At 38.6% G+C, this 22,426-nt stretch overlaps 1 protein-coding gene across 3 annotated transcripts; it reads right to left on the bottom strand.

Annotated features, from left to right (window-relative positions):
• Positions 1 to 2,361: 2,361 nt before the first annotated feature.
• Positions 2,362 to 21,286, bottom strand: LOC143860700 (transcription factor bHLH128-like). Of its 3 annotated transcripts, none has more exons than XM_077371482.1 (6): positions 20,756 to 21,285; positions 17,795 to 18,117; positions 4,319 to 4,450; positions 3,905 to 3,970; positions 2,807 to 2,875; positions 2,362 to 2,587 (listed from the first exon to the last, which is right to left on the bottom strand). In XM_077371482.1, the coding sequence occupies exons 1-6, from the start codon at positions 21,123 to 21,125 to the stop codon at positions 2,525 to 2,527; spliced, it is 1,023 nt and encodes a 340-aa protein (XP_077227597.1). In that variant the 5' UTR covers positions 21,126 to 21,285; the 3' UTR covers positions 2,362 to 2,524. The 3 variants fall into 3 exon arrangements, with proteins under 3 accessions (XP_077227597.1, XP_077227598.1, XP_077227599.1); XM_077371483.1 differs by having other exon boundaries at positions 17,795 to 18,114; XM_077371484.1 differs by lacking the exons at positions 2,362 to 2,587; positions 2,807 to 2,875; positions 3,905 to 3,970; positions 4,319 to 4,450 and adding an exon at positions 16,935 to 17,102 and having other exon boundaries at positions 20,756 to 21,286.
• Positions 21,287 to 22,426: the final 1,140 nt, after the last annotated feature.

Below are 22,426 nucleotides of genomic sequence, written 5' to 3'. Positions count from 1 at the left end.
GGTGGGAAGGTAAGAGGCAGATAAAAACCCTCTTATTTGGATTTCTTGGAAACATCTAAAAAGAGGAAGTGGCTTTCTTCTTTGGAGTGTGGAAAAATCAAGAGGGGAAAGAGAGAGAAAGAAAAAGAGAAGTGAAGAGAGAGAGACAAAGGGAGAAGAAGAAGAATAGAGGGTTTTCTATCTGGGTTTTCTTCTTGGGGTTTTCTCTTGGGTATGATCTTAGGTTTGAGAAGCAAGGAAAGGGTTGCGGGTTTGTGATTAATCCATTGTAATGCTTGTATATTGTTTTTTCTCATAGTGGAAGATCGTGTTTCTCGCCCGTGGAGTAGGCTTTGCCGAACCACGTAAAATCTTGGTGTTCATCTTGTGGCTTAATTTGCTTGTTTATTTTACTTTTCCGTTATATTTGTACACGATCGGATTGGATTGCCCGGCGGATTTTTTCAACAAGTGGTATCAAAGCGATACTAGATTCTTCCGTAGCTTTGGGACATACGCCACACCACCCAAAGTACGAACCACTCTATCGAACATCTTGATCTTCACCGTCCCAACTCCCGTGACGTCACAAGTGAACCCGTCACCCAAGGACACTACACCAGCCCTTGTCTCCTGGAACGTATCAAAATATTCCCTCCTGGAGCATACATGAACAGAGCAACCTGAATATAGAATCCACTCATCAAGAGAAGTGAAGAGAGAGACAAACTTCCTGATTCGTATGACAACTTGGTGACGACTTTATTGTATGGTAAGGATACGATAAAGTTTGAGGAAATCACGGCATCGCTCTTATCGAATGAGGTGCGGAAGAAACATGTTCTTGGTGTAACGAAGAACAAGAGTTGGTTGTTCATGGTGGGAATCAAAGAGGAAGGTCGTCTGACAGGGGATCAGGAAAGGGGAGGTCAAGATCCAGGGTCGGCGGAAAGGGTGTGCAATGTTACCATTGCAAGGAATATGGCCACATTAAGCGGGATTGTCCAAAGCAAGCTGACCGGGTGGACAATGGTGCTACGAACGCTGTGGTGGCGGGAGAATAGAGCGAAGTGTTTGGAGACGTTCTCACAGTCTCCTCAGGTAATCACACTTCCCATGATGAGTGGATTCTAGATTCAGGTTGCTCTGTTCATGTATGCTCCAAGAGGGAATATTTTGATACGTTCCAAGAGACAAGGGCTGGTGTAGTGTCCTTGGGTGATGGGTCCACTTGTGACGTCACGGGAGTTGGGACGGCGAAGATCAAGATGTTCGATGGAGTGGTTCGTACTTTGGGTGGTGTGGCGTATGTCCCAAAGCTACGGAAGAATCTAATATCGCTTGGCCGGTTGGACTCCAGGGGTTGCAGGTTTTCAGCTGCAGGTGGAGCCATGAAAATCACACGCGGCTGTATGGTTCTGATGAAATGAGAGAAGTGTGGTGGATTATATCGTCTGATTGGGGACACGGTGACTAGTGTTCCTAAGATCTCAATGGCTAGATGGAAACAAAGTAATGGCGTGCGCACGCATATGGTCTCTTTCGCAGTTGATGCAGAGACAGGTTTCCAAGTTGCAGACGATGGTGAGAGGATGACAGTACCTACATTGGGGAGGATGGATCGAGATCCCTCTCCTAGGTTGACTAGATGAGTCAACGGGTTGACAGCTACACATGTGCATTGGTCGTGTTGATCGAATAGGGAGGAGTCAGAACCAAGATGATTCGAGGGTGTGTAGCTGGTACTTTAAAAGGCCAATGGTGGTTTGTGGTAATAGTGAACCGGTGGAGACATCAACAGAAAATCTTCAGGTGACTGGGAAATAAGCCGAGGTGAAAATTGTTGGAAAGTTGCCTTATTTCCCACCTACCGTAGGTGGCTTGGGTGGGAAGGCAAGAGGCAAAGATAGTAACCATCTTATTTGGATTTCTTGGAAACAACTAAAAAGAGGAAGTGACTTTCTTCTTTGGAGTGTGGAAAAATCAAGAGAGGGAAAGAGAGAAAAAGAAAAAGAGAAGTGAAGAGAAAGAGACAAAGGGAGAAGAAGAAGAATAGAGGGTTTTCTATCTGGGTTTTCTTCTTGGGGTATTCTCTTGGGTTTCTCTTGGGGTTTTCTCTTGGGTACGATCTTAGGTTTGAGAAGCAAAGAAATGGTTGCGGGTTTGTGGGTTTGTGATTAATCCATTGTAATCCTTGTATATTGTTTTTTCTCATAGTGGAAGATCGTTTTTCTCGCCCGTGGAGTAGGCTTTGCCGAACGACGTAAAATCTTGGTGTTCATCTTGTGGCTTGATTTGCTTGTTTATTTTACTTTTCCGTTATATTTGTGCACGGTCGGATCGGATTGCCCGGCGGATTTTCTCAACACAATGAAATAAAAAGACGAGAATCCAAAATCACTTTTACATGCTCTATCTTGAGAACAAAAATTTCACACACACCCCCCCATCCTTCCATGCCAATAAAATCAGAAACAAGTGATTCCTTGTATGTATACAAATTAGTTCCTTCATTAGTCTGACTTACTCATCTCCCCATTCTTCTTCAAAATCTTTCCACTGCATGCTTGCTCTCACACTTGCAATTCACAAGATCTTGTTTCAGCGTCTGTAGGAAGAGAAAATCATGTTTTAGGACGATCATACTTCAAAAATATGCAGCGTTGAACAGCTCTAAAGTCTAGAGAATGGATCTTTAAGATTCCCAATGAATTAATGTTGAAAAATTATGGTATTTATTGTAGTTTTAGACAGAAAGGCAGCGGTTTTTGTCATAACGAGAAGTTTAAGAGTGTTTCTGTCAACGAACAATACTTTGGACACACACCTGAACCTGGTTCTGCAGAAATTTGATGTGTTGAACTGCTAAATCCAACATCTCCGCCGTGTTTGTTTGCTGCAAAACGTTCCGTTCAAAGGAAATCTCAAATGTACAGTCAAGATGATGATTCAAGTGGCAAATGTAAAATGCAAGAAGCACAGGTAAGCTGATATTCACAACCCTTGGTTTTGTTTGGGTTGATACACCTATTCCCTTTGTTTCAAAAATTCTCCCGTCGACTGTTCCAAGTGTAGTTTCAAAATGCATGAGGGTCAAAACACAGCCAAAGCAAATCCTAGGCAAGTTGGCTGACCATGGTTGAGGATTCGGTTCAGGAGAATCAAAGGAGTTTTGATTGACTGTAGGGAAAAATGCGGACTCTGACAAGAAATTACCAAATTACTTAACTCAGGCGAGTTGACAATAATGCAAGAGAGTTTTGAAACTATGGTTACAAGTCCCAAGTAGATGTCCCGGACAATGAAGAGAATGGTTGTAAATTATCTGCTAACAGAGCAAAATATATACAAAAGAACTGTATAGGCATGGAGCTCAGTCAAATGGAAATCATTTGAGACAGTTGATATTTTCATAATGTGATTGTAGAGATTTAAACAAAGTATGATGGAATTGAATGTAGGGATTTTAACTATAAACCACTTATCTGTAAAACATATTCTGATCAGTCAGCGAGAATCATGATTTAGCCAAAAAGTTTAGGGCCTGTTCATTTCAGATTGTAACAGCCGCTTGAGAGCCCCCCCATCCGATTATTGGCTCAAAATTAAATTTTGAGCCAATAATCAGGTTGGGGGCTCACAATCAATTTTGAGCAAATAATTGAATGGGGGGCTCACAATCGGTTGTCACAATATGAAACAAACAGAGCCTTAGCTTTTTAAAAGTATTTCAAGTCACTAAATTCAACTTATGTGAAAATTACAATTAGACATTGGAGATATTTTTAATACAAAAATAACCTTTGAGTAGCTTTGAAAGCATGAATTTTTTGCCAAAACTTTTTTGTTTTTCTGACCTGATGAAACTGCAATCATTTATAATATGAGAAATGCTAAGGCTGATTTTTTTAAATAGAAAAATTACCTTGTCTGTGTTGGGCACAAGCTCTTCTATCTTTCTCAATTTTTCACTAATCCTTGTTCTTCTATCCTGTACATGTCAAAAAGAAAATATAGGTTGCTATACATAAACAGTTACATCCATAAATGTATATATACATCCATGGAATTTATCAATGTACGTACAATAGGAAATGATATTTCCACTCTTTTGTTTGTCTTTCCCTAAAAGTGACTCTTTCTAACCCCTTTAGGATATCTGCCCTTGAAAATGAAGTCATTTCAGGAAAAGGACACAAAATGGGGTAGAAATGCTGGGAAAGGGGGTGGAAATATCATTCCCCGGATACAATATGGATATAAGTGCTGTAAGAATGCAGACTGATATTTATATTCATATTCATATGTAAGTAAACTTCATATGCTTTGATATTGCTACCCTCTCAGCGATGCTTCGTGGGTGTGTGGCGCAGCCACGTCTTGCACGAATTTTGCAAGGGACAGAGTTTTGCTGCATTTGAAAGAGCTTCTCCACAGTAGCCATCTCCATGGAAGTTGTGGGTAGGCTAAACTGATAAAACCGAAACCATTTTAGGAAAACAAAATAGAAGAACTGATAAATTAAAATTTATGTAATATTCTGAAATTTAAGATAACAGAGAGTACAAATATAAACATTGAAAGGAATAAAAAGAGAATCTAGGATCAGGGCATTCAAATCATATTCAAGTTCATAATTTGTAAATCTAGAATGCTATGATCACATACAACAGAAACCAATGGTTAGTGTTCTACCCATAACATAACTTTAATCAATTAGTGGATCTGATCTAGATCAATTTAATTAACTACTAATCCTCATGTAGTTAACCTGGCCTACACTAAAACATCCATGTTACATTAGGACTCTTAAGATGCATTGATCACTCATTAACCGTTACTTATCACTTAATTAATGGGTAAATCTAGTAATTTCACACTTAATATTTCTCTTCAATCCAGACCGCTGATCAAAGATTAATGGTTGCCCACATAAGGTCTCACATTCTCCCACTTGGGAAGACATTGACCGTATGATTAACTTTACTACATATCTATATAGAAAAACTTTATGCCAAAGGTTAATGTGAATAACATCATAAAATTATGATCCTGTTTAACAAGATCCCAATGATGAGCTATAGAGGCCAATACTCCTATCAAATAATGTATGACTTATTATAGTCACCATTATTGGTGATCTCAGTCACATGGATCGCCTACAAACGTGGAACGTTTAGGATGAAAATAATGTACTCTGTGATCGTTTACGTTAAATCTAATAATGGTCATCCATTATGATTTTTCACGAAACCCCTTATGCCTCAAACCTGAAGCCCTTATTTATCAAATGAGACTCTATGCCTTTTAGCATAATATCCCAATGGAAACTCAAAGACATAATCCCCTTAAGTTGTCATGTTTAAGATCAATCTCAAGTCTCCTTTTGCTTTATTTCCTTAATCAAGAATATTCGCATAATTATCCCATGTTCACATAATTATCCCATGATAATGCATATTCAAGAATGATGCAAATAATTTTATTAAACTGAAATGGCTCCACTCTAGGTAACTTTAAGAGATGCCTACATACCCGGAAGTGTGACAGCCTACAAATAGTTCTTGTTATTTATTGAAATATGTCAAAATCAAAAGAACAACTTCCGCTAACCAAGTACATCAAAGGATTCAACCAATCCAATGCCCGTTGCATGAGTATTGAAAACCACATTCGAAAAAGCCTTGGTAAGAGGATCAGCTATCATTTCCTCAATCCTTATGTACTCAATCATAGTAAGTCCTCTGTTCTTTTCTATCACGACCATGTGCTTCAAACTTGATGACCTTTTATTATTCTTTGAGTAGAATATTGCTGCACTATTGACACAAAAGATTACCATGGGTCTGAAAATGGAGTCTATGACCTGTAAGCATGCAATGAAATTCTTTAGCCACACTGCTTGCAGTGATAACAAGCAATAATTTTGCTTGCTTAGGCCCAATTCGTTTGTGATTGTGGCAGCCGATTGTGATTATTGGACTCAAAATTACATTAATTTTGAGTCCAATAATCACAATCGGCTGCCACAATCCCAAACAAAAAGGGCCTTAGCGAACAATGTTGTAACTGATTGACATTTTTCCCAGAAATGACGTTTCCATCTAATATGACTATGTAATCATAGGTGGACGTTAGAACATCTGTACAACCACCAAAGTCCAAAAATGCATATCCCACCACTTGAAAATCTTCATTGCTTCTGCAGTATGTAAGCATGAAATCCTTCGTTCTCTGCACATATTGTAAAACTTTCTTTGCCACAATCTACTGCTCTAAAACTGAATTTGACTGAAATCTTCCAAGGTCACTTAATGCAAAAGCTATATCGGGTCTGGTACACAGCTGTGCATACAATAAACTTTCTGCAGTTGACGCCTAAGGACTATTTTCCATTGCACGCTTTTCCATATCGTCTCTCGAGCTTTGATGTTCGTTCAATTTATCACCTTTTCCAATAGGTACATCACTCGATGAATAATTATCCATGTTTAATCGTTTAAGTATACAACCTATATATGCCCTTTGTAATAATCCCAATAAGACACGTTGCCTATTATAATGAATTTCAATCCAAAGAACGAAAGAAGCTTCACTAAGATCTTTCATTTCCAAATTTTCTGATAAGAGACGTTTGGTCTCGTGGAGCAACCACGTATCACTGCGACGTAATATGGTATCATCCACATATAGAACTAGGAAGATGAATTTGCCCCTCTTGATCTCGAGATATATGCATTGATCAACTACATTCTCAACAAATCCACACTATGCTATCATTTTGTCAAATGTTAAATCCCAATGCCTCGAAGCGTGTTTCAACCCATAAATTAACTTCTTCAACTTGCAAATGGTTGCAGCATATAAGCATTTTCGTTGAGTCATCTGATGAAATTCCAAGTCGAAATTAGCAAACATTGCCATGATGACTCTTAACAGTCTTCCGACAAACATTTTCTTGCAAATATGCCATACAATAGCTTGACAAGGCTGGCCTACGAGTCTGTAGACACCCCATTTTGACTGAACCCTAACTGACTTGGTTTGACCAAAAACCCCATCCAGTTGGTGATCCAGAGCTTTGAGTTTCACCTTAGAGTAGTTTAGGGTCCCCCATAGGTCTTCGCAAAATTTCGTCGAAATCCGTGGAAGTTTGCCCAATAAGACAAGTGTAGTTAGAATGATAGTGTAAATAGGGGGTGTATTAGCCAATTACTCGGTCAATTTTTACACTAGAGAAGAAAGGAGGGTGAGTTAGCCAAGATAGAGGAGCACCTTAGCTTAGCATGTAAGCTACCTCCAGAGGGGGGTGAATCATCCCCAGCTAATCTAATTATCATTTTCTATAAAGACCACCACCACTTTTTAACAAAAACACAAGTTGAAATCCACCATTGGGGGTGCTCTAGTAATTAATTGGGTCAAAAAATTAGAGGTTTTTCCTATAAATAGAGGACCAACCTCTCATTTTTAGACTAATTAGGGTTTTCTAACTTATTTTAGAGAGAGGGAGAGAGAAAGCGCTTTCTAGAGAGAGAGAAGATTCTAGAGAGAGAGATATAGTTTTCTAGAGAGAGAGAGAGAATTCTAGAGTTTTAGAGAGAGAATTTTAGAGAGAGAAAGAAGGAGATCTAGAGAGAGAAAGGAGGAGAAAAAGCTTTCAAAGAGAGATCCAAGAGAAGAGTCCAAGAGCTGTTGGAATTCTTTAAAAAGTGGTTTAAAGCTACTCAAAAGCTGCTGGAATTTGAAGTTTCTCATACAAGGTTGGTAAATTTTGAGTTTATTTTAAGTTTTCTCTTGAAAATTGGCTTAAAATGACAAATCTAGGCCAAATAAGCATGAAAATGGTTAGATCTAACAGCCTAAGGCTAAAATTCATCAAAACATGTCTAAAATCATGTCCAATAACAAGATCTAAGAAAATTCTCTACGGATTTTGAGTTTTAGTTGAATGTTGATGCAAAAATGGCGAAATCACATCTGTCCAGCATAGTTTTTGCCCATTTTCATCAATTTTCGGCCAGATTTGAGTAAAATCTCATTTAAAAAGTTGTAGAAAATTATGAGATCTTCGATTTGACATATTATGGCCCAAAATTGGTAAAGAAACGAAGAAGTTATGCTAATTTTAAGATTTCAGCTGAAAATTTAGGTTAAAATGGTGAATTCTTGAAAGATTTTTGTGAAAATCTTTAGATCTGATGTGTTACGAATATCTAGTGAAATCCATGATAGATCTAGGGTTTTGATGTGAAATGCTCTTGTAAGATGTTGAAAATGTTAAAATATATGCTGTCTAGATTTGTATTTGTTTTTTTTTCGCTAAATTCCGGCTAGAATTTGCAGAAGTGATACACGTAAAAGTTGTAAAGCTTTTCAAGACCTTCGATTTGACATATTTGAAGCTAAAATCGGGTTAAAAATGAAAAAGTTATGGCGATTTTACTAGTTCGGCCATTTTCAAAGGCTCAATGGGAAATCTCCTTGACTTTTCTCATTTCTATCATCTTAATCTTGGAATTTGAGCCTAATATTCATTGATTCAAGTTTTGAAACATATGTAATGCAAAGGTTTAAAGCTAAGCTTCTTAGATGTGAATTTTGGTTTTGAAATGTACTGAAAAACCTCAAAATTACATGCTATCCAGATTTGTTTTTCACCATTTTTCGCAATTTTCGGTCAAATCTGAAAGGAATAGACCACATAGGGTTGTAGAGCACTCCAAGACCTTCAATTTGACATATGATGGCCCTAATTTGGCCATAATTTGGGCAATGAATGAAAAACAGTTATGACATTTTAAGATTTTAGCCAAAAACACCCTATTTCCAGCTTGCAGCTTGACCGGAGATGGCCGTTTTCCGGCCACTTCCTGCCAAACTAAGCCGGAGTTGTCAACTCAGAAAGTTTTCCTCAATGAATTTCCTCAAACTTTGGTGTTGAACACTTTTCCTAAAAATGTGTTTTGGTTTCTCTGTTTTGCAAAACAAGATTGGAACTTTTCAAAACAAAACTGCATAAATGAAATATGAAATCAGCCCAAAGATTACCATTTTCCAGCAACTTTCGGTGAGAACCGGCTGATGTGCATAACTAATCAAATGTTCCCTGAGGTGTCCCCTACAACTTTGATGTGCATAAATTTTGCTAGCTTTGCCATTTGGATAGTGTAATTTTCCATACAAATTTTCAGCTTCCATGTAGAATGCAAATGCATACTTTTGATGCTTGATTCATGCTTAACCTAGTTTGTGATGCATGAAATTAAATTCTTTGAATGATCTGAGTTTAGTTTCTGATATCATACATGTTATATGCTTTCACTCATTCTTAAGTTAATTGTTTTGAGTCTTGCTATGTTTGGGTGCCTTGAATTCCATGCTCTGTGTAATGCTTTGTGATGCAAAAATGTTAAATGCATGCAAGTGGAAATCAAAACTGAAATAAAAAATGTGGAAATGATTAACTAAAAGATGTTAGGAGGCTGCAATAGAGACTTGAAATTGAGCTTATATAACTTAGATCTCATGGTCACATAGGGTCTTAAGCTTAATAAAACCAAATCATATCTAGATGAGTTTCCACTCCCGAGACAAACCATGTCTCTTCTTCCTTTGAGACATCATTTCTCTCTTCTTTGATTTCATTCTACTCTATAAGAGTATATCCATTCTCCTTTGGCTACCAAAGCTGATATCTTTATGGAGAATTTCTCCATCCATGTTGCCTTGCCTTGTCAGATTATCTTTATCGATCACCTTGACTCTTTTTTTCATTTGGTTGGTCATGATTTTATCTTCATAGGGCTGGTTTGATCATTCTCCTTAGGATTCTTTGTCTAGAGTATCCCCCTCCGTGAGGGAGCCTACAAGTTCTTATATGTTTGATGATTCCCTCCCACTTTTTGGGAGATACATGTATTCACATGTTTGCTTTGACTCTTCTCTTAGATGTGAGTCCGATTATGTCCTGTCGAGTCTTCCATCCCTCCATGAGGGAACCACCATTCCTTGCATGGTCTGGTGTCGAGATCCCTTCTGTAAGTGACCATTTGTCGTGTCTTCTCTCCTCAAGGGACCCTCATGCGGTGCATGATGGGAGAGTCTTCTTTGGCATGTCCTCTTCCACTTTAGGAAGTTAAAAGACTGAAAATAAAAGATGCCCAATAAATTTGATGTGTTTAATGTGTTTTTCCCTATTCAGAGGGATCTCCTAGGGTAGCCCTAGATTTCGGTTTGAGCGGACATGGATAGTTCAAACCGAAGTACGTTGACTTGATCCCCTTCCACGGGGTAGGTACGTAGGCAGGTTGAGGTTGTCATCTCAGGTCCGGTCACCATTTTGTAAATATTTCTCACCATTTTGTATATAAATAAACCAAAAATCCTTAAAAATCATTAAAAATTCAAAACCCTAAAAAAAGTGAAAAACTCTTAAAAAATCAAATGTTTTCGAAAAGCTCTTCCCCTTAGATTCTAGGATGGTGTGAGAGGGGGTTTAGATTGTCTAGAGTCTTGTTTGATGTGTCTTGTCGTGTGTGTTTGTCGTGTCGTATCGTGTGTGGTGTCGAATCGTGTTGTGTATTTTGTTGTGTTTTCTTACTTTCCTGTACAAACTTTATATCTTTAGCTGTAGTATGCATGTGTTCGCCCACCAGAACTTAGCCACCAATTAGACATGACACTCATGACCTAGGTACGCTTAGGTGACACTTCTTTCATTGATTTTGTATGTGCTTATTATTTCCATCATCGGGTCATGCATGATTAGGTAGATGTTTTCTCGAAGATGCCCGTTCCCATTTCACATGATTTTCACCCAAAATTCTTCAAAGTTAATAAAGATGGCATAAGAGACCGAGTGCGCTCGGGCGAGCTGGATGCCTAAGACCTTCCCAACTCGTAATCAGGCACGGACCTTCGTATCTCTGGTTATCCGTTGCGACAGCGTATCTTATGGGTTCCAGGGCCGACTTCCCTGGATGGCGACTCTTTTTTTGTTTCAGGTATGTCTTGACCCCGAACAAGTGACACCATCATCTCCATGATATGCTTCCAAATTAGCCACTTTGAAAGTTGCGGAAACTCCCATGTCGCCAGGTAGATCAAGCTTCTAAGCATTCTCACCAATACGCTTGAGCACACAAAACGATCCATCGGCTCGGTCTTGCAACTTTCCATGCTTGCCTTTTGGAAACCGCTCTTTGCGCTATTGATTCAAACAAGATCTCGTTCTTTAAATTCCACATGCCTTCTATGCTTATTACCCTCTTCTTTGTATTTTTTATCGCTCTCCTAAAGCTTCTTTCGAACCTGCTCATGCAATTTTTTGATATATTCGGCCACATCATTTGCATCCCCACTAAAACAATCTGACACGGGTAAAGGAACTAAATCCAATGGGCTATTTGGATTCTGGTCGTACACCACTTCAAATGGACTCATACCAATTGATCGATTCTTTGATTTGTTGTAGGCGAACTCAGCTCGCCAAAACATCACCACTCCAAGTTCTCTTATTTTCACCCACCAACAATCTCAACAAGTTTCCCAATGATCGATTAACAACTTCAGTTTGTCCGTCCAACTGTGGATGATGAGAACTACTGAATTGCAGCTTAGTACCCATCTTTCGCCAAAGTGTACGCCAAAAGTGACATAAATTTTGAATCCCGATCGGAAGTAATGATCTTGGGAATACCATGTAACTTTACAATCTCACGAAAATATTGTTCGGCCACATGACTAGCGTCTAGATTTTTGGACTTCATCAATTGGTATCAGAGCTGACTCCTCCCTGGGTTGAAGAAAAAATTTGGTAGCAAAGTTTGTGTGGATTCGTTATGGCTACAGATTATCTTCGATCACTTCAGAGAAGAGTTGTCGAATGCCAAGATTGGGAGGTAATACTAGACTTAAAATCGTTTTATTACTTAGAGGAAGATATCATAAATTAGGACTCACCACCAATATATGATGAATATTTAGAAGACAGATTTTTAATCCTTGCTAAAAGTACAGATGATAAGCAATTTATTTTTTGATGGTGACGACGTGATTAGTGAATCACTTGAAGAATTAATTGATGCGCCCTATGAAATCTTTAATGGAGAAACAAAAGAAATTAGATCTGATAGTGTTGAAGAGATGGGCGAACGGAAAAATATTATATCAATTTCTTCATCAAATTATATTGATCCGTTTTTATTGGAGGTTGTGCCGAAAGCTACAGTGAATATTTATGAATTCAAGCCGTTCAAGTTCAAGATAGATTATATTTTCCCCTCGGGATTATGAAGAAAGATTTGATGTTCGACAGTTTCAATTGATGAATGTTCTTCAACACTTTAAAACTCGAGGGAGAGTTTTTTTGAAATAGGAGAGTATGATGCGGACGGAAATCACAAAGAACAGTTCGGTTTGTTGGCATGGAACAAGTTTCTTATTTTTTAATTTGTATTTTAGTCATTTTATTTGTAGTATTTTTTAGGGCATCAAATCTTGTTCTTTTAGCTTGATTTTGGTATTTTTAATACCTATCTAAAGAGCCCGAGATTACGCAATTTAAACTTGATTTGGCTAAGTTATAGACAGTTTTAGGCAGTTTTAGGTGAGTGTTTATTATGAGATTACTATTTTAGGTAAGTTTTAGTCAAGTTTTAGGTTTTAGTTATGTTATTTTAGATGGACAGCTATGATTAATTGCTTGGGTATTAAGTTAGTTTTTAGGGTTTCTTTTCTTATAAATATTTGTTATGTAAGCATTGTAATGGACTTTGGATTATTGAATGAAATTTGCCTTTAAGCTTTTGAGAACTTTTGGTTGCTTGGATTAGCACCTGCAGGAGTATTTTCTAGTTTCGCTCTGAGAAACTCGACTTCGACAGGATCGAAATAAATCGCATCCTCTTCGACGGTGATCGAAGTATCCTATTCCCTACGATGGTGTTCGAAGGGCCCCTTTTTCATTTATCAATCTTGCATCCGCTGCTGCACAATGAAGAGCGTCCAAATTTTTGGATTGCATCAGAATAGCTTGTGGACATTAGTTTGTAAGGCTATTCTAACAGATAGGACCCTTCACATGTCTTTAGACCTGAGGGGTCATATTGGTTTGTGGGCCCGGCCTAGATTCTTGGTCTATCTAACCATGATCCTTCTATGGGTCATCAGAGGGTAGTACTGGAGTCTTGGACAAACCCACGAGGCTAAGAGGGACACCCGACATGGAATTCTTCGCCCCATTTAAGGGGATATTATCTACAGTTTTAGTAGGCCTATAAAATAGCTTGGCCAAGCGGATTTGATACATGGTTTATTAAATGTTTTATTAAAACATGTTTTTGAAATAATTTTACAAATGCATTTGTGGGCCCTAACTGCTTGACTTGAAGGTATACCATGAGTGGGTTCAGGGGGGTAGTAGTTGTCCCACCCCCGTAGGACCCAACTCAGTAGATGAAGAATGGAGAAAGGACTTGCACATATTAGATGTGATTAGGGATACGATGATTTGACGGTCATCTTCAGGGTTATATCTCGATGGAGGCCACTGGTCCAATGCGATTGTAGTCATTGACTACCGAGCAAAATCGCAGTGGGGCCCATGATTGGGTTCTGCAGGATTGACTATCAGATCCTTGCAACGATCCCACTCACAACTCGAATGACACATTTATATCCTTTGGATAAGGGTCCCGCATATACTAGATTGCATGGATGGACTAGATTCGTCGCATTTGATGCGAGGGAGAACATTTATGTAGTTCCTTTGTTGTATACACACTGTAGGATGCATTTGGAATACCCAAAGAGTTAATTGTTAACTTAGGGGTATTTTGAGAATTATAGAATATTATGGATGGAGCTTTTATCCCATTGGATGAGAGGAAATAAGTTTATTTAATTAGAAAAATAAAATAACAACCTTATAGACTCGTTTTACAAAAAAATCATCTCTCTCTCATCTCTTGGCCAAAATGAGTGTAAGTACTCGTTTCGAAGAACTTTTAAAGGGCTAAAACTTTGTAGTTTATGACTTTTCTAGATTCGACCATCTAGTAGCCCAAAAGATAAGTCGAAAATTGGTCAGCAGTTTTATAACGGGAATTCAATTTGGAAAGTGGAAAAACGATTTGCGTTTTTGCATTGGGGTGGGCCCCACATGCAAAAACGCCCAACCCAAGGTAGGAAGAACGTTTTCTACTCTGATGTATTAGTGTTTGTATTTTAAAAGGAAACTAAATCCTATTTAATATTCTCTTTGGAGAGAAAATAGGAAAAGTAAAGATTGAGAGAATATTGGAGAGTTATTAGGAGATTTATTGGAATTGGACTTGCAAACAAAAGTAATATTTTCAAAAAGAGAAAACGTCCAACCTTATTATGGGTACACACCCAACACTTGCTATTAATTTGGAGTTTGCTAAAAGTTAGATTCAAAAAGGCAAAAAGCTAGGTTTCTATTTGAGCTAGTTTTAAGGAGAAATAATAGGACTCTAAAAAATAGCACAACACTATACATTAAACAATTATGGACGTTTTACACTGATTTTTGGGTTGCAACATTCGTTCTCCTCTCTCTCCCATAATCGCCCAAGTATTTACTTCTTATCTCTCTTTTATTTTTCCACTTCTAGTTGTTTTTTTTGAAAACAAAACAAAACACCAAAGCTCCATCATGGAATTTTGTTTTTCCCATCTATGGTACTGATATGATCAGCACACATATTAGAATAAAAGTTATTCTATTTCCCTTCACGCTATTCGGAGGAATCCATCGGTTCAACTTGGGGGTCTGTGGCGTTCGGAACGATCGTGGCCGTTCGAGGAGTTGATCAAGTAGAGGCTGATATTACGGTCAGTCACAAAGGTATTTTATGTCATATTTTTATTTGAATCACCATCAGATCATCTAGACCCTAGGATCTTGGGTTAACGGGTGAATCGGTGAGAAAATTTTTGTTCTACGTGATTTCTAGTTCCGCTGCGCGTAGCGAATTCGCCCAGGGGTTACAACCCTTCCAACAAAAATCTGCTAAAAAGTGAACCTATGCGGCTGCTCTCACATGCAACAGGCCATCCGCGAAATGCCTTCTGCGATGGACGCTAGCAAATCCCTTAATAACATAGAATTATCTAACTGAAACAAATCTCGATGGTAAAATAAGATTTCTTCTCGTAGAAGGTACAAGAACAACGTCCTTTAAATCTAAAATCCAACTTGGACTCAACCTAATCCTAACAACTCCCATCGACATTACACCAGATTTTTCACCATTTCCTACGTAGGCAATGACTTCATCGCTAGTTGCAACCCTATGAATTATGAAGACTCGCTAGTTGCAACCCTATGAATTATGAAGACCCGCAAGGAATGACACACATGAATTGACGAACCAATGTTAATACATAAGGAACGGCCACAAGACTGGATTCAAAACAGACTAAGAGATTACCAATGATTTTTTTCCTTTCTTTATCCAGGGCAGATACTTGTGACACTCCAACTTCATCTACCCCCCCTCCCCCTCTTGCAAAACAAACAATTAATTACTTTCTTTTCCTCAATCTTAGGAGTTTGTGGCGGCTTAGATGGAAGGGCTTCTTGAATTTCTATCTGAAAGAACTTACCTTGCCCATGGTGTATCAGATGTGCACTCTCACCTCTTTCTCGCCTCAGTCATTCCTTCTCTTGAATGGATATGGAGATCAACTCATTCACCTCTCATTTTTCTTTCAATGCATTATAGGTAACCTAAAGCTGTCCAAAATTTAAGGGGAGTAAATTTAGAGCCAAACGCAAAATGAATGAGTCGGATATGTCCGCTCCCAGTGATTTCAGTTTCAACCCTACGTCTATAATTCATTAGATGTGCTCAATCTCATATTTCCATCATATTTAATGCTCATTAGGGTATTCATCAAAGTCCTTGTCTCAGAGATTTCAAATTCAACAAATTTCCGCCCCACGACCTCTAGTAAATCCTTGGGCCTATCATACACTGGAATACCTCCCCTAATAGCCTCTGACATAGACCTTCGCAGGATCAGAAGACACAAGTTATTGACTCTCATCCATTTTCCACATTTGGAATTTATATCATGAGAGCTATACTTTTTGAGTTTGGGAGGCTCATCCACTCTCAGTGCCACGCCGAAATCTGTGATTCCTAAACAGTATCTAGGTCATGTTTCCATCTCTTGAAGTCCATCCTGGTCAATGTCTCTATGGGCGAGAGTTCACAAGATATAGATGAAGCATTCAAAATTATAAAAATCCCAAATAAAAATATGTTATCCATATGTTTATTCAAATTATCTTAAGAATTTACTAAAAGTCCTATCGCATCTGTTGAGCTAAGATTGCAACAAGCAACGGTCCTGTCCAGAACTTTATCACAGTGCCAAGAGTAAAAAGTCGTAACAGCTTGTGAAATCTCAATACCTTTGGGCATAAGACATTTTTGGCCGTCACATTGCCTTCGATCAAATGTGCCATTTTGAATTAAGCCAAGTAGGGCTTTCATTTGGCCCAACCACTACTCGCTATATTTCATAAACGTAATTTCCTAACATGAGTTGAAAAGTCCCTTAATCTCTGTGAATGAACTAGTTTGGTGGTTAACAACTCACTCAAACTCATTCTAGTTCATGTGAATAGGACAAGCAGATAATTATATGATGCAAACCTAGGGTACACAAATTATTTTTTGGGAGCCTTGGAGCTAAAGAATGATTTTTAATTTAGACTAATAGCAACATACATTCCCACAATAAAATGCACAACACATAATAATCGATTGGCAACTAGAATTTTCATAAAGATCAAGGGCTTTTAAAAACAATCATCAATAGAGATCAGCTCATCCAAGTAAAGTGTAAACAATAAATTCTAATCAAAGGAAAGATGAGCTAATCGATGATAGAAATCATATCTCAATGCATGTCTAACAAAAAAACAGAACTATTTAATAAAGTCTAACTACAACCCAAAAAGTATCTAGCAAGATATAGGAATGATGGGGTGATGGGTTCGGGGTGTGTTGCAAGAAAAATGGGAAGGAAAAGGTTAGGATTACGGTTGAGCAGGAAGATTCAAAGGGAAATATGGGTAGGCTAAAAAAACCTCATGGAGGAGAAATAAATTAGATATTTGGTAAGCAGACACTACTTCAAATAATCTAACAACATTTCTATTCAGCAACTAATATCAGATCTCTGAATCAATGCACCTCAGCCTTCATGAAAAACTTCATGCTGAGTCTTGAAAAACTTTATTTACCATGATCTTAATGTATTTCTTCAATGGGAAGAGCTCAATACTCAACTCAACTCAACTAAGCCTTTGTCCCAAACTAGTTGGGGTCGGCTAATGAATACTTTAGAATTTTTCATGCAGATTTTCTATAGGATTCATTTCATAGACAAGTGGCAAAGTTTATGGCTGGCTGCTACCCTCCTCCTTTATCCTGGCTTGGGACAGACCGTGAAAAACACAGGCCAAAGAGCTCAATCAAGAGTAAAAAAAAGAGAGGAGAAAGCGAACATAAAGAGGAAAGAAGAAACAATTCATGTTCAGCAACAAAAAGTACACATTATCAGATGTTAGGATTAAATAACCGATATGCAATCATAGATTACTCTATATATACAACTCAACTCACAACTAAGCCTTTGTCCCAAACTAGTTGGGGTCCGCTAATGAATCCTTTAGAAAATTTTCATGAAGAAAGTGAAGGGTTCTACCCGGCTCAAATTGACTAAGTCTAATCCTGACACTAGTTGGGTTCGTCTACATGGATCATTAAAATACCTGTGAATCCAAGTTATGGATAGTACTGACTATGTCTCCATTGATATCTTTGGCCCGTTTACTTGGAGGAGGAGGAGAAAATACAATGGAATTGGTATCGTCCCAAGAACCCATCTGAAAGCTGCCGGACATGTAAGACTGTCCGGCAGTATCATCAGGAGCATTGCAGCCAGCGACACTCTCTCCGATGTCATAGAGCTGAGAATGAGAATCCTGTCCAGAGAAGCTCAGTTGAGATTTCAACCTTCCGCGTCCTGCTATTCCATGCCCACCATCATGAGAGCTCAAGTTGTTCTCAATTCCTCTGGCAGCAGAAAAACCTGCTGTTAATTTACCAAAAGATATCCATCAGATTCCATTAAGAGACTAAAAGGATAGCCTTACCAAAATCCAAATGGAATTGGTATTAGAAATCATAAAATTTTCTACCGTGTCAATTTGTCTTATTTGAAACCTAATCAATCAAATATATACCCATTAGTCATCTAGAATCATGTGTAGAAAAGCTTTACTTAAAGGCTACTGATCTTGGCACTACCATGATTTAATAATTGCACAAACATAGCTTGCCTTTTCTGTTTTAATTGGCTTCTCAAAGCTTTTTGCAAATTGTAATAACCTTTGACAGCTGTTTAAATAATAAAAGACAAGAGTAGCTAGCGCAATTATTAAAACATGGTAGTGCCAATACGAATAGCCTTTAGAAAAAGGGCTTTGTTAACGAGTGCCCCGGGGCACTTGTTAAGGTGCATTGAAAATGTAAATCTACAATAAATTTACATAGGGATTAAGCGTTTTACATGGCTTTTGAGTCTTTTTTCTCAAACAAAGTGTAGATCTAAGGCTTTTTTCTAAGGTGGTTTTTTTGTCTTGTCTTATATATAGGGAAATGATATCTGCGCCAAGGTGTTTCGATAAACAAGCGCTACACTTGTTTGTCGTGTAGTATTTAAAGGGATTTCAGAGGATATTACAGTTCTCAAAAACCCTTTAAATGCTACACGACAAACAAGTGGAGCGCATGTTTATTGAAACACTTGGCACAGATATCATTTCCCTATATATAATAGATTATATAGATATAATTTGGAGAGAGAGGGGGGGGGGGGGGGGGGGGGGGGCTTTGAGTTCTTAGGAAGAGCCGCACGGGGTAGCTCACGTACGGTTCAGAGCCGAGCCCCAAGGGCCTTAGGTCAACACTTATATATTAGCCAATCATCAATTGGAAGCGGGCAAGATGGTGATGAATTGCGATTGGTCCAAGCCTTCGACCAGCGGAGCGGCTTCGAGGAATCCCAGCAAAATGAATTTCCGTTTTTTTTTTTTAAAGGCTTTTGTTAACGGGGCACTCGTTAAGGTACATTGAAAAAGTAAATCCAAGGTTTTAAATCTCGGTTTCGGTACGAAATTTCGGACGAAATCTTGTAAAAATTTCACCGAAATTTCACCTATTTCCGAAACGTTTCACCAAATTTCCGAAATTTCCTAAATTTCACCGAAATTTTGTACTTCACCGAAACGTTTCACCGAAATTTCCGAAACGTTTCGGCGAAGTTTGGTACTTTTCCGACTCATAGTGAATTTCGTTTCGGTTTCCACCGAAACCGAAATATTTCGGCCGAAACGTCGTTTCGGCCGAAATTTAAAACCATGAGTAAATCTACAATAAATTTACATAGGGATTAAGCATTTTACATGGCTTTAGAGTCTTTCTTTGGGATTTACTAGGCAATTGCTCACAAAGCAAGCCAACTTTCATAAATTAAAAGAATAAGACAAAATCTGCCAAAAGGTGAGCCTAAATGGCTTTCTCTCCTAGAAAAGTAAGCCGAGAAATGATTTTTGGCAAAATTACCTAGCAAAAAGCCTTTTTATTTGACCAATCTGATTCGTTCACTTACTATCCCTTGCTTTGGATCTCCAATGGCCCAAAAATGATGCTGATCACTCAATTATAACATCCAATAACGTGCATTTCTAGTCGTTGAATTCGAACCATGGGTTATATGTAGTTTTTGACCTTCCACGTCCAACAATAAAAATCACATATTATTGATGTTAAAATTCAATTATTGGTCTCAATTTTAGGGAGGGATACTTGACTCACAGGAGCACTTGTAGAAAAGGGCTACAAGGTCCACTATTTTTTTTGAAAATTGACTTAAGCTGGGTTTGTGAAAACAAAAGCGTATACAAGGGCCACTTTTAATGCACCAAGAATGACGTGGATCCAATGGTGAGGCCCTCCTAGCCGTTTTCTACAAGGGCTCGTATCCAAAAGCAAGACAAAGAGGGCAGTTCAGATTAATCAAAGATGGGACCCACTGGGCCGTAGTGAGGACGTCGCGTTGTGTTACTATGTTACAATGAGGTCGCCCCATAAGTCAAGCACTCAAGCATTTTTATTTCCAATTAATGAAAGGGTAATTTCGTCATTTGATATTCGGACTACCATGTTTTAATAATGAGACAGAGTCACCTTGTCCTTTTACTATTTAATCAACTCTAAGCTATTACAATTCCCACAAAGCTCTCTGCAGCCAATTAAAAAAGCTAGGTAAGTTCGCTTACCCAATCAAAAAACAAGGTAAGTTCGCCTAATTATCAAAACATGTTAGTGCAAATATCAGCATCTTATAAAAATGAAGTCAATTCCCTAAAGTGTAATCGTGGTGGGCCAGAGCCGAATCCAGCTACAGACATGGTTTTCAACTTCTCAAGCTGGTCTTCTGAAACCATAGGTTGTTTCGCCCCCCCGATACAGAAAACACAACTGTTTCGGTCAAACAACGAAACGAAACGCAAAAATCGATATTTCGAGACAACGCAAAGAGAAAAAAGAGAAACCAAAATGATATTTCCACCCCCTTTTCCAGCCTGAACTAAATCCAGCGACTTTTGCAGTGAATCAGACCCGAAAAAAAAATGACCGAATGAAAGAAAAGAAAAAAAAAAACTAACCGTTATCGATCATGAGATTGGAGAGAAACCCAGCAGGAGAACTGCTGTGCCTGATTAACGGAGAAGGCCCACTTTTAAAATTACTAGCCGTTGGGAAATCCCCAACTGAGATCTGATTTAAGCCGTAGGATCTCTCAAGACCCGTCTTCACACCTTCGAGATCGGGCGACATGTTGGCAGTCTTACAGCTAGATTCGGCCGTGAGGGACGAGGAATCGGCTGAGAAGAATCTGCCCATCATGTTTTCCGATCCAACGGCTGAGAATTCTTCTTCGGAGACAATGGAATCGACCAGGCTTTTGATGAGGGAGCTTGGGGCGGATCCATAGCGGGACAGGCCTGACCCCATGGGCCGCTGAGATGTGTACATGTATTGCTGGTTCCGTGCTTTTTGGAGATTGGGTTTTGTCTATGGAGGGAAGACGAGGAGAAGGAGACGAAGGGGGAGGGGTAAAATTGGGAATTAATGGGTTTCTTCTTTTTTTTTCTTTGGTGGTTGGTTTTGCTTTGTTGTGGAAATGTGCAGAGGATTTATGCTACTTTATCCTTACTTGGTGAATGATTTGCCCCGGAAGTTGCTTGAAATTACGAGAGTTCTCTGCCACGAGCTAAATTGTTTTGGAATGTTGAAATGACGAAATTGCCCAGTCGTGAGATATGTTTTTCTGAAGGAAAATCATATGTTTAGGAACAACCAGCTGGAGACCCGTGCGAGAAAAATAATTAAATGTCTTAAGTAAATGTCTAGGGAGCAATTAACAATAAAAAAAATATAGAATACAACAAAAATTAAATAAATATACAACCAAGAAACCCAAAATAGAAAGAAATTAAAAAAAAAATACAAGAAAAAACTGTAAAACAACAAAAATAAATCCCAAAATAGAATGACATTAAAAAAAAGTAAACCCCAAAATAGAAAGAAATTGAAAACAAATCAATAACATAGAAATAAAGCCCAAATTACTCATCAACTAAACAGAGGCCCAAGCTTTGTAGTCTCCTGACCAGAAGTGGTCGTCTGGGACGATAAATCCCTGTGTTCATAGGACCCCTCGCCGAGCCTCAGGCACCCAGTCTATAGTCCTCAAACTGCCAGCAGGATCGTAGGGAATCCTCCGACTCCCGTGCCCTAGCAACTGTCGGGCGATCCTGTCAGGAAGATAGATGGCTAGTCTCATGTGGCAAACAAATGCCACCGTCCTCCGAGTATTGCTCCTCGCATAAGCATATGCATCTCTCATGATCTCTGGGTGATCATCCAAGGGTCTCCACCGAACCTACCAAGTCATAAGCCATGCATCAGGATCATTGGATATAATTCAAATTAAGAGGATGCAGCACTGAAAATAAAAGCACTTTATAGTACTCACGGTGTCCAGTTGAATCCGGTCTATAGCCCGATGAACCTGATCTGCCGAGTACAGAGCGTGTGATCCTATCTCCCCTACTGTCCAGCGTCTCTACACTGAAAAGAAAACCCTCATCGGATGCTTCGGTATAGGAGCAAGAAGGCCGAAGCACTCGTAAGCTCACGCCTGTTCAAAGTTATCAGAAAACATTTCAATTACTTGAACAGTTCATATCATAAACAATGAATTAAAAAGAAGCAGCTAGAATATTTTCAAATTTAAAGAGAGAAGGGATGGAAGCGTACCGCCCAAATGTACC

The sequence above is a fragment of the Tasmannia lanceolata genome, unplaced genomic scaffold (genome assembly GCF_043159265.1).
Source record: "Tasmannia lanceolata isolate RefF3 unplaced genomic scaffold, GAP_Taslan_0.1 ptg000037l, whole genome shotgun sequence".
NCBI lineage: Eukaryota > Viridiplantae > Streptophyta > Magnoliopsida > Canellales > Winteraceae > Tasmannia > Tasmannia lanceolata.
The sequence above is the reverse complement of the archived record's forward strand: the minus strand, read 5'-3'. Positions and strand labels throughout refer to the sequence as shown.